Source organism: Squalius cephalus (assembly GCF_949319135.1).
Source record: "Squalius cephalus genome assembly, chromosome: 1".
Taxonomy (NCBI): Eukaryota; Metazoa; Chordata; class Actinopteri; order Cypriniformes; family Leuciscidae; genus Squalius; species Squalius cephalus.
Genome location: NC_137122.1, coordinates 15,529,757 through 15,542,377, shown reverse-complemented (window position 1 = coordinate 15,542,377; position 12,621 = coordinate 15,529,757). Strand labels below are relative to the sequence as shown.

The following is a 12,621-nucleotide window of genomic DNA, read 5'->3' as shown; positions in this document are numbered from 1 at the left end:
ATTGAAAATTGACAGGCCTGTATATATATATATATATATATATATATATAATTAAAAATACAGTATATATTTGGTGGTATGATTTGGGCAATATGAGCAGAAATAATACACTGTTAAGTCTATGTAAGTTCAGTGTTTAGTTATTATCATTAACAAGCACCAGCCTCTCCATTGTACCAGGGATATTATGCCTACATCATGTAGGCAATGTATTCCTTTTAATATGTATGCTTTATACATTTTAGAAAACTTTTTGAAATATAATCATATAAAGTGAAGTAATAATCTTATAACATATTGATATAAGAAGGATTATGGTGAGAGTTTTAAGATGAGCCAAAAAGGGAAAGGGAGGAAGATACCTGTGAATGAGATCATTGGTTATGAACTGTATAAAACAGGGAGGTGTGAGTAAGATAATATCTTGTCTAACTGCTAGTTGGTCAAACTAGTTCTTAAGACACGGTCTTAACATAGTGGCTACGTTTATGCAACTGGCCCCAGCTGGCTCCACGCCTGAAAAATATGAATTGACATTAATTGCTTTTGGAAGGCTATTCATCAAAGCTGCATGTCTTCTGGGGGTGGATACCTGTTAAACCTGTTACACCTGATTCACCTGAACCAAACTGAGCTTAATTATCTGACAGCCTAAAGCACACGAGTCATACTCCACTCTCTTAAAATCACGTGAATGATCATTTATTCTATACCATTACACCTGCCAGAATGAGCAACTCAAATGTTTGATTGATGCGTGCGTGGTGATTTTCTCACTTATTTTTCCTCTCAGGACAAGATCTTAATTCCGTCACTCCAGTTCTAGCGGCGCTCCAGTCGATCTGCTACTCTACTACAGGAGAAATATGCCTTTATATGAAAGACATAGACATAAAACTAAAGCTATTGTGAATTACAGTTCAATTTGGATGTGTGCTTTTAAAGTGACCAAATCGAGGTATAGGCTAATCTTTTATTAGCAGCTGGTCGGAATGTTGACTATAAGTTGACGTCCCTCCATAAACCAAAACTGAGAATTGTTTACATTACATCAATATGCGAGCTGTGACATTAAGATCAGCTTTGGGGTGGTAATGTCATTTTAAGCTGCCCCCCTCGTTACCACGCCCTTGCTTTCCCCCCAATTTCCCCAAACGTATGCCACTGTATTAAGTTTGCTACAAAAAAAAATTAAAAAATTCTCATTCAGTTTTCAGCTTTGTGTTATCATGTGCCATAGTATGTTTTTGTTTCATCCTTAAAACTCTTTAACGTCCTCTTGACCATTTGGTAGAGCACATGTTGAGTCACTATATTTTATTGAGAGGAGTACCTAACTTAACTCAAGCTGATTGAGCCATCTCTACCGTCTGATTGAGGTATGTTAAGACAAAGAAATCCACTAGATGTCAATGTGTCAATCAACAGCACTTGTCACAACACTTCCTCAAACATGGGCTGCACCCCAATTCGTCTACTTATACTACGCCCTAAAACTATGTACTATTTTTGTGAACTTATGAGTGTACTTTTGAGTGTGTAGCAAAAGAGTAGGCAAGCTTTGGGACATACTACTTCGTCATCTTTAACGGACAGATCTGTCGCGTGCAAACTGCCCTGTCAATCATCTTGTCACAGTTCAAATCCTCCATTCAATCTAATTTAATGTCCTACCATTTCGAAGAGAATTGTAGTAGCACTACTAAATGTATAAAATTACATTTTCCTGGTGCAAATACAACCAGCAGACAGTAAAAGTTGTTGATAAAATATAAAAAGATAACAATATTACAACATTTAACCAATAATACTCAAAGCAAATACAAAAAATAGCTAAGAAAAAGTGAAAACTAATGAGATGAGTTAAAAAATGATATAGTTTGGGCTGCTTAACAGCAGAATTGATCTCTTTTTGCAACGAGTCAGTATTTGCCTGTTTAACAATGTAAACTGCTTTGCAATCTGTACTGTATAAAGCGCTATAGAAATAAAGTTGACTTGTCTTGATTAGGCTGTGTTCAGACTGCAGGTGTAACAGGATTGTTTCTGCGCTGTGTTGTATTTAACTCATGATGGACATAAATTCGCGTTTAAGGATAGATCTGTTGACAAAACAAATTCGGAAATCACACTTGCACTTGTTCGCAGCCATTCACTCTCTCGGCTGGTATGAATCTAAATTACTTCCAATTACACTGACTACATGAACAATTATACAACAACACATTTGAAACACATGGTCTGTACATGTTGGCAACACAAATGATCAGAATTGTGAATCACACTCGCACATGTTCTAAAATGTCTTTGTATTATTTTAATCTAACGTTGCTGGTGTCTCTTAACTCCCCTACAAGCGCTTGTCAATGTGTGTTGCAGTCTCTGGTTTTCTAATGTTGTTTCATTTAAATCTCAATTTGTTCTCTTTAGTTTAGTTTTCTACTGTTAAACAATGGCCCGTGCCAGTGTTGCCACCTTGTGGATCAATTGATTAGTGCAAAACAAATTGTGATGTAATATGCAGAAGAAAGACAACAAAAGCTAACTCCAAACGTCTATCTTTAATGTAGGAAGCATCAGTGCATCAGCAACTCATCAACTCTTCTACTTCTTCATCATCTCTCTAGGTTCTTCTTATGAGGTTTTACTGTCCTCTAGCCGTCATACTCAGAATTACAATGATTAACAGAACACAACATCTTCCCTTTTTTGTGAACACAGGTTTCTCTCCGCTGTGGATCCTCATGTGAATCCTCAGACTTAATTTACATGTGAAGCGTTTTTAGGCTTCTGTTTTTCCTTTCTTGTTCACGTCCATCAGGTCTAAAAGAAACATTAAATCATGAGTTTTCAAATGAGAGACAAATGTGAAATGAAAAGTGAAGCTCAAAGTCAAGATCACTGATGAGTTCAACAGTCATTTTAATCTCAGCAAATCTGGTCAACAACTGCTGTGCATGATTATGATTTATTTTAATATCATGAAGATGATTTGTGTTATAAAACACTAGTTTGGTCATGAAACAATGTAAATCTGGTGAGCATCAGCATGTTCTTCATCATGAAGAATGAATGAGGAATCAAGAATAAACACCAATCTCTTTGTTCTTCAGTATCTTGATGTTTCATTCTGCAGGTTGTGGATCACTGGCGTTCTCTCCGTCCTCTCCTTCCAGATGCTTTCTGGCAGTTCTGCTAAAAACAAACAAGTTTCATTTCTTACAGACATGATACAAGAGGAATAATCAATATTTCAGACACTGAACTAAGTACTAAGGCTAATCACATGTTAAAAAAAATAGTGACCGTGATCATGTACCGTATTTTCCGGACTATAAGTCAAACATTTTTTCATAGTTTGGCTGGTCCTGCGACTTATAATCAGGTGCGACTTATATATGAAAATTAATTCAGACTGAGATGAACCAAGAGAAAACATTACCGTCTACAGCCGCGAGAGGGCGCTCTAGTTGGCGGAGTTGTTCAGAAGCGACACCAAGGATGAAGAAAATGATGTGGAATGAGATCGCGGGAGCTTGGTGAACTTGTTTACTGGTAACTTGCTTGTTGGACTCGCTGGCTTATGTTAATTTAGCCTATTCAGCCTCACAGGTAGGCTATATGTTCTTTATGCTATTGTGTAGCTGAATAACTGTTAATGTGTTGCGTTAACACACCGGACACCTACTCAGCCTGTTGTTCTGTGTGCTACTGTGTAGTTGAATAACTTGCCTTTCCAGATTAGCCTAAATGTCTGTTCTTGGTCTTGGATTTTGTGAAATAAATTTCTAAATAAATGCGACTTATAGTCCAGTGCGACTTTTTTTCCTCTTCATGACGCATTTTTTGACTGATGCGACTTATAGTCCGGAAAATACGGTAATTTAAGATTATCAGGTTTTGTCAAAGCCACAACAACACAACAAACAAAACAAATTAAAAAAATACCTAGTAATGCAACAACCAATGGATGAAATTGCTGCAATAAAAGTGCTTCATATTCAGCGCTTCAAATGAACTCATAAACATACAGTTTAACTCATCGTAGGCTACAGATGCATAAGCTGTTTACTCTGATGTGGTGTTCCCTTTGTGTAACTTATTAACCTTTATTTAAAGGGGAACATGGCAACTCTAGCCATTTCTTCGCTGATTTTCCCTTTTGTTTTTGCGTGGTTTCTCAACGAACCCATATTTCACAACACTGTAGTAAAAAAAATCCCCTTTTCTACCGCTGCTCATGTGCATTTGTTATTATGGGAGCCGGCCAACTTTATCGTGTGGAGCTATGTTAACCGAGGTGGGTAATACATCATACACAGTATCATATGGTGTGTGTGTTTATGTTGAATTGTCGTAAAGCAGTTTGTGTTTCTCGCTCGTTCTCGCTTCTCACGAGACTTCCTATTTCCAACTTACCGGGACATTAGTCCCCATGTTGCAAGGGTGGTTTTCCGCTGGGGGGTGCGGGGAAAGTCACTATTCTCACCAGAACAGGTTATTTAACCATCCAAATGATTTCTAAATTGATTTATTAAGTTGAAATAGTTGCCAAGTTCCCCTTTAACCAGGCAAATTACTTAAGAACATGTACTTATTTTCAACAACAGCTTGACAGGAGAGTTCAAATCTCATGAAGAAAAAGTGTGGAAGACCTGGTGGTCCTTGATTAGTGCTTGAATTTTACTCTCAAAAGGATGAACCCTGAAATGAATAATGTAAAAACATTTGTCTATTTCTGCCACAATACCATGGTTACAGTTAGCATTATTACATTAAATTTGTGGACTTAAACGCCTTGTAACTTAAAACTTCATGAACTTGTTTGTTTAAGGCACAATGTTTCTCATGGCTTCCAAGTAGGGTTGGGTATCGTTTTTTATTTTTATATACTGGTGCCAAATCGATACTTTTAAAACAGTACCGGTGCCTGTACCAATATAAAAAAAGGAGAGCCTAAAAATGATGGTGAATGACATTAAAGCCTATTAAAAACCTATTATGCAAAATTCACTTTTACATGGTGTTTGAACATAAATTTGTGTTGACAGTGTGTGAGCAAAACCACCCTAGAATTATAAAAATCCACCCAGTGTTTTTTTTTTACAATCTCAATAAATCAAAAGCACTGTCTCAGAATGAGCTGTTCTAAGATTCGGTGCAATGTGACGTAGAATTGCACAAGCCGACGTGGTTTGATTGACACTGTGGTTACCCCGCCCTCGGTGATCTGTACACCATCGCCATTGTTTCAACGACAGCCGGTAATGTCTCCTAAGAAACAAGCGGATAGATTTTATTTATGAAGAAAAGGCGCCACTTAAATACGTTTATGCTTGCGAGAATCATTTTCTGACTGATTGTTTAATGAACGAGGGTCAAAGTTAATCCTCAAGTGTGGATCGTTGCCTACTGTTCGCGATCCAACGTCACCTCCAGAAGAAGTAAGTGTATTATATGATTTATGAGCAAATAGTCATTTCAATCGATGTCAGCCAGTTCAACAACAAATCTGCGTCTAAAGCTATTTATTTTCGTCGTCATAGGATGTCTCAACAAACAACGTCAGACAGTTTTATGTCACGTATAATTTTTTGCAGCAATTACAAATGTAAATAAATTAAGGTCTGCTCTATCTCCATAGACAGTAGCCTATATAAACGTCTATCTCCTTGCAGCATTTGTTTTCTGGTTCTGTAGCCATCTTCTCACATTTGCCACATAAGCACCTGTATGACAAGTAATGTCAACATGATGCAACAGCACCCCTCGCCTAAATATAATTTCGTTTGTACTTAAAAAAAAGAAAAAAATGTACACCTATGACATAACCGAGAAAATACTCGCCAAGACGTAGACGAGTTTTTTCAACATCATTTTTTGTGCAGGTGTGTCCGTTCAAGGGCAAGGAAACGCAAAAGAGGAATCAATTCGGTGTTCGCACACACTTCGGGTAACGAGTGAATCCCGATTTTCGCCTCTTTTGCGTTTAAAATTGTTTGAACACGTCCAAATGACAAACTTTCACACTATGATGGTTATATTTAGTAGTTAATCCGCAAATCACATGCGTGCCGAACCGTGTGGCAGCTGGTCCTTACAGATCACAGATTAATGTAGCCTATAGGCATTTCATCACCCCAAATTACAAATCTGACCCTGTCAAAAAAGGTGGAGTGCTTTCTGCAATTGGGTTGGTTCATGTTCACACCGTAAACAAACCGTACCAGAGTTCGTTTGGAACCGTACCGAGACCACCTCTTCAGCTGGGTCTCGGTTCGGTTGTTTGGTCCTCACCCGAGTGTGATTGCTGTGTTCACACCTGCCCAAAAGATTCGCACCAAGGGGGGAAACGAACTTGAGTTCAATTCAGGGTGCTTTCACACCTGCCTCGTTTAGTTCGGTTGAATCGCACTAGAGTTCGTTTTCTCCGTTGGTGCGGTTCGTTTGGGCAGGTGTGAATGTGGCAATCGCACTCGGGTGCGCACCAAAAGCGGACCAAACAAGCGTACCGAGACCTCCTGGAAGAGGTGGTCTCGGTACGCTTTCAAACGAACTCTGGAGCGGTTCGTTTGTGGTGAGAACGTGATCCGACCTCGAACAGAACAAACTGCCAAAAAACTGCGCATTTTTGGACTAAGCCAGTTGCCGTAGTCAGCTGCGCTGTGCATTATAGGATGAGGAGAAATGTTTGTTGACAGTTTGCAGCTCGCGGACAAATTTGGAGTTGTGAGGAGGTGCGGAGCCCGATAGAAATTATTATTAACATTATTTTCGAGCCGCATCCTCGCTTCATTCTCAAATATTGTTTGTCTAAAGTGGTGTAGATAAACTAGCCTAATAAAACATGACCAAGGATACAATCAGCGCGCGCAGTCGTCTCTCCATAGTAAACAGCGGCGTGTTGTTGTCTGCACGTTAAGTGCAGTTATGGAAATGCGTTCCGAGTGATGTGGATGTTGTCACGTGACTGCATTTTGGTTCGTTTTATCAACTCTTAAACTGATTCGGACCAGAGCGATCAGTGTGGTGTGAAAAGGAACCAAAACACATAAAAAAATGCTACAAAGTATCATTTTTTGCCCTTGGTCCGGACCAAATGAACCGAACTACAGATGTGAAAGCACCCTCAATCGAACCAAACAAGTCAGGTGTGAATACACCCTTAGGTACCGGTTCCATATCGGTGCCAGGTTTCAGTACCCAACCCTACTTCCAAGTCAGTGCTGATCTGATATACAGTATGGTTAATAACAGAGAATTCAGTGTTGTGTTGTTAATACTGCGCTGAATTCAAATGCTTTCTCACTAGATCTCGCTGCGATGTTATTAATACCGAATTAAAGGGATGGTTCACCCAAAAATGTTAATTAGCTCATGATTTACTCACACTTAAGTCATCCTAGGTGTATATGACATTCTTCTTTTAGATGAACAATCGGAGTTATTTTTTTTTTTTTTATTCTTTTATTTGCGTTTTTTTGCTTTGATCTGAACTGACAAATTAGACATTCCTGTTGGTTGAACACAAGTTAATAGATATCAATCAATCAACAAAGTGTCCTGTGCTCACCACACAGAGAGATTTGGCTACAGAGTGATGTGTGTCTAACTTACAGAGAAGAAACTTTGTTGCTCAGCACATGAAAATAAACTACTTACTTTGATTTCAGACTGAGGTGATGTTGTTTCTCCACTGTATGGATCTTCAAGTGTAGCTTCAGGTGAGTTTTAATAGAGAAACTTTTTCCACACTGATCACACATGTGCGGCTTCTCTCCAGTGTGGATCCTCTCATGTGATTTCAGATTTGATGACTGACTGAATCTCTTGTCACAGTGTGAACAATTGTAAGGTTTTTCTCCAGTGTGAATTCTCTGGTGCAGTTTTAAACTGTTTGCTGTAGTAAAAGTCTTCTCACACTCAAAGCACATGTACTCTCTCACACCAGTATGAACTCTTTGATGTCTTTGTAAATATATCTGCAGTGAAAAACTCTTTCCACACACAGAACATGAGTGCGGCTTCTCCTTCATATGAACTGCCAGGTGTGTCTTCAGGTTTGATGCATAGAGAAATGTTTTGCCGCATTGATTACATGACAACGGCTTCTCTCCAGTGTGAACTCTCATGTGTTCTTTAATAGTTTCTGATCGGGTGAAACTTTTCCCACATTGATGGCATACATGTGGCTTCTCTCCAGTGTGGATCATCATGTGAACATTAAGGGATGAAGAATGACTGAAACTCTTTCCACACTGATCACACGAGAAAGGCTTCTCTCCGGTGTGAATTCTCATGTGAACATTAAGGTGTGCTAATTGACTGAAACTATTCCCACATTGATTGCATGTGAACGGCTTCTCTTCTGTATGAACTCTCATGTGAACATCAAGAACATGTTTGATTGTGAAACTCTTTCCACACTGATCACACGAGAACGGCTTCTCTCCGGTGTGAATTCTCATGTGAACATTAAGGTTTGAAGATTGACTGAAACTATTCCCACATTGATTGCATGTGAACGGCTTCTCTCCTGTATGAACTCTCATGTGAACATCAAGATCATGTTTGATTGTGAAACTCTTTCCACACTGATCACACGAGAACGGCTTCTCTCCGGTGTGAATTCTCATGTGACGGTCAAGACTTTGTTTGCGTGTGAAACTCTTTCCACACTGAGTGCAGGTTGTAGATTTCTTGGCTCTTCTTTTCTTTAAAAATGTCTTTTTAGTCTTTGAGCGACTCAAAGGTTTTCCTCCAGGTTGGACATGATGTTCCTCCTCCACTTCACTCAGTTCTTCACTCTCCTCGCTCTCTTCCATCAGGTCTGACATGAATGAAAAAATTATTCAATTAAAATAAACTAAATAAAATAAAAATTATTCAATCAAAATAATTAAAAGAGAGAAATATAAAGTGAAAGGACATGAAAGTGAGCCCTGATGTAATAGTAAAACAGACAACTGTTACAAAATATTATGATAATTTGATTCCTTTTTAGAAATTCTTTAAACTTTCCATGAATGAGGTAAATTTATCTCCCAATTATTATTTTTAAAACATTCTAGGCACAAATCCCATGTTTCTTAGAAAGAACCATTAAATATATTTGATCAAACACTATTATCTAACATGATATTAACATTAAAATATACAATACGGCCATATTTTGACACCAACTTTGAGAATTTTTTTTTTACTAAAAACGTTTTGAATTATTAATGGCCGTTCACACTAGACTTTTCCTTGCACTGACTTCCATTCACGCGCATGTGAAAGCGAGACACCAGAAACACAAGCTCAAGTGAATAACCCTGTGAGAAATAACAGAAGCGTTTAGCATTCAAGTGGAGTGGATTGTTTATTTTTTAATTTTTTTAATTATTATTATTTGTTATACCGGTATGTTAAATTCATGTTTGTGAAAAAGCTGCCACAGATTGTGACGTCATTTCTCGGCCGTCGCACGGCACGTCTGTAGAAATTTCACATGCTCAAAGTGTAGAGCGGCCGTGGCTTTAACTAGTTTTAAATTAACAATTTTTATTAGCATTATCTGTGTCCAACATGTTTCACTCAACCCTGTTACTCCTGACATGATTTTCCTCCTTTTAAAAACAGAGAATTTCTTAAACCTGTGACATCATCTGGGCTCTTTCTGCAGCATGATGGGAAGACAAGGAAATAATCTGTACAATTCATCAACCCTGTTACCAAAGTTACTGTAAGAAGAATCTCTAGAACTATGAATAACTTGTATGATATTTTGACAAATACAACTTTATCAGTTTACTGATTATTCCTAAAAAAATAATAATTGTTTTAACTATGTTGAAAATGACAAATTCTGGAAACTTTGTTGCAAATTGGGAACCACATATAAAATAAAACAGTTAAAATAGTATTTAGCTTGATCTGATATTGACAATAAATATAAAAATGTCTCAAACCTCCCTTTACTGACCATTTGTTGAAGAAAAAAACCCCAGAACATTCTGTACCATTTCACAGTTTAACTGTTTATCTAAAAGTGATAATGAAGTGCTTGAATGTTTCTAGCATGAATGTTCTTCAGCATCATGAATGAATGAAGAATAAACACCAACCTCTTTGTTCTTCAGGATCTTCAGTGTGTTTCATTCTGCAGGGTTCTGGATCACTCATGTTCTCACTGTCCTCTTTAATAAACTCAGTCTTTGCCGATTTCGGCCCCGTTTACACGTACGTGGTTATTTTGAAAAACGGAGACATTTCTCTTCGTTTGCGCCCTTCGTTTACACGCAAACGGAGGATTCGCCAATGAAACTGATTCTTTCTAAAAACTCCGGCCAGAGTGGAGATTTTTAAAATCTTCGTTTGCACGTTTGCATGTAAACTGAGAAAAACCAGAGAATGTCTAATAGGAAGAGAATTGGCACTCTCTGCTTACTTCCGGTTTCTGGACTGGCTGCAGTAACACGTCTCTGTCCATGCGGGGGCGCTCGCAGGCGAGTGCAGAATGAATGGAGGTCTATGGCGAAAAACCCTCAAAATCCACTTTTCTCAGGATATAATTTTTTGTCTAGTAATTTGAATGTTGTATTCGAAAGGAGATGCAAAGAAATTACACATTGCTGGGTGTTAGATTTTTTAGAGTCACTTATTTGGTTTAAAAAGTCTTTTAAAATGTCAATGACGTCAGCGTCAGAATGCTGACGTCATTAGCAGAATGCTAGCATGTTATGGGCAACAACAACTCAACCTGTAAGAAATCGAAAAGAAATAAGTACTCGTTCATTCAACTTTCGACCTATAACCCATGTTGAACTTGCAAAACCTACAATAAAATCTGAGATTTTTCAACGGCAATCGGGTGAAAGAGACACATTTAGCCGTCTAGCCCCATAGATATGGCGTTATAAATGTGCCTCATTCCTGAGCGAGTAATTGTACGTTTTGAGCACAGAGAACTATATTTTGCAAGCACATTACATTATATTTTGAACAGAAATTAACAATCGCAAAAAAAAAAAATGTGTTTGAGCAAAGAAAAAACGATTCCGTGCTCAATAAATGCTTGTTTGCTATTATCCATATTAACGTGCAATAATAACCCCTCTCACGCAGTTTACTCAGGTGCTCTCTCACAAACTTATTCTCTGCGCTCCTGTCAAGTCCCTCTCTCTCTCTCTCAACCTCTTAATTATGTGCGCGCTCAACTCTTGACACACACACTCGCTCAACTCGATACACACGCGCGCTCAACTCGCAACAGCGTTACAAGTGTGCCACAAAATCAACCAATCGGAAAATTAAAGGTCAATTGTGATTGGCTGTTGGTCTCAATCAAATCGCTAGTAGAAACAAAGCCCGTCTTGTAGAACTATCCATATATATCCATATATCTATATATAATCCTTTATTATATGATATCTATGGAACTATCTACAGCATCCAGGAAGCTTACTGAAAAAAAAGAAAAGAAAAATCGAAAAAAATAACTGACTACAGCGAGACTAATGGATTAAAACACATTTTGGTTAGTATTTTTTTATTATTATTAACTTAAAAGTGCCTTGTTAGTTTTGTGTATTATAATGCTGTTGTGTTGTTTAACTTACAATATTATATCTCCTATTGTGACTAGTTTGACTTATCCTTTTCAAGCATTCTAATGCTAGCACAGAATGTCATCAGAACAGCAACACCTAAATGTCACACCACTTTAGTCACAATAGGAGATATAATATTGTAAGTTAAACAACAAAACCGCATTATAAATTAAAAGCTGAATCTCTGGAGGAGTGTCATAATATTCCTCTGTCACATATAGCTGTCAATCACCTCACACAATGACCTCACTCTTAAAACTGACATTTTCTGAACAATTAAACAAAATGTGCCCTCCAACTATTAGGCTAATGTCTGTAATGTCTGTGATCTAAAGAAAACCACCATTATAATAATTATTTTAATTATTATTTTTGTGTATTATAATTTATTATACACAAAACTAACAAGGCACTTTTAAGTTAATAATAAAAAAAAAAACTGAGTTTTAGGCAGCGACGTCACAGAATGTGACTATTTTCGAGATTCTGATTGGCTAAGGTGGGCTTGAGCTTCTCGTTACACTGCCACCTACAGGTTTGGCATGCTCTTGACAGCATATACACAGGTTCGTGTGCATAATGTTATTTTTGAAAACGAAGAGTGGTGAAATGTCCGTTTATGAAAATAGCCATCCACGTGTAAACGTAGCCTTCAGCTCTTCCTGATGCTGTCTTCACTTGCAGCTGATGGGAATTTACAGCATAATATTGGATTTGCTGTGGGAGGAGCTGTGCAGCGCCGATTCCAGTCGAACAAGCCTAATGTGATTACAGTGGGATGAGCTGATCTGCCAAAATAAAATAAAAAATCTATTACTGAGTTTGTTTTTATAATAAAATGACACTTATGTCTGTCTCTCTATTCATCGTATGGCTACAGTAACTGATGCCAATTCATGAATTATTTTTAATGCTAATACTAACATTATTTTGCTTCACTAAGATACAGGTATCTAGAAATAATGAAAATAATATAAATACTCAGCTCGTACTGACATCAACTAGAAAATAACTTCATTGTGTGAAA

At 37.7% G+C, this 12,621-nt stretch overlaps 2 protein-coding genes across 4 annotated transcripts in view; one reads left to right on the top strand and one right to left on the bottom strand.

Annotated features, from left to right (window-relative positions):
* LOC307162295 (uncharacterized protein) overlaps positions 1-12,621 on the top strand; it is a 236,559-nt gene that overhangs the window by 167,210 nt on the left and 56,728 nt on the right. The gene's annotated exons all lie outside the window — the stretch shown is intronic.
* On the bottom strand, positions 2,542-10,668 carry LOC307163101 (uncharacterized protein). Of its 2 annotated transcripts, none has more exons than XM_079878959.1 (4): positions 10,110-10,668; positions 7,663-8,830; positions 3,095-3,195; positions 2,542-2,823 (listed from the first exon to the last, which is right to left on the bottom strand). In XM_079878959.1, exons 1-3 carry the CDS (start codon positions 10,165-10,167, stop codon positions 3,126-3,128), a joined length of 1,296 nt encoding a protein of 431 aa, XP_079735085.1. In that variant the 5' UTR covers positions 10,168-10,668; the 3' UTR covers positions 2,542-2,823; positions 3,095-3,125. The 2 variants fall into 2 exon arrangements, with proteins under 2 accessions (XP_079735085.1, XP_079735086.1); XM_079878960.1 differs by having other exon boundaries at positions 3,095-3,192.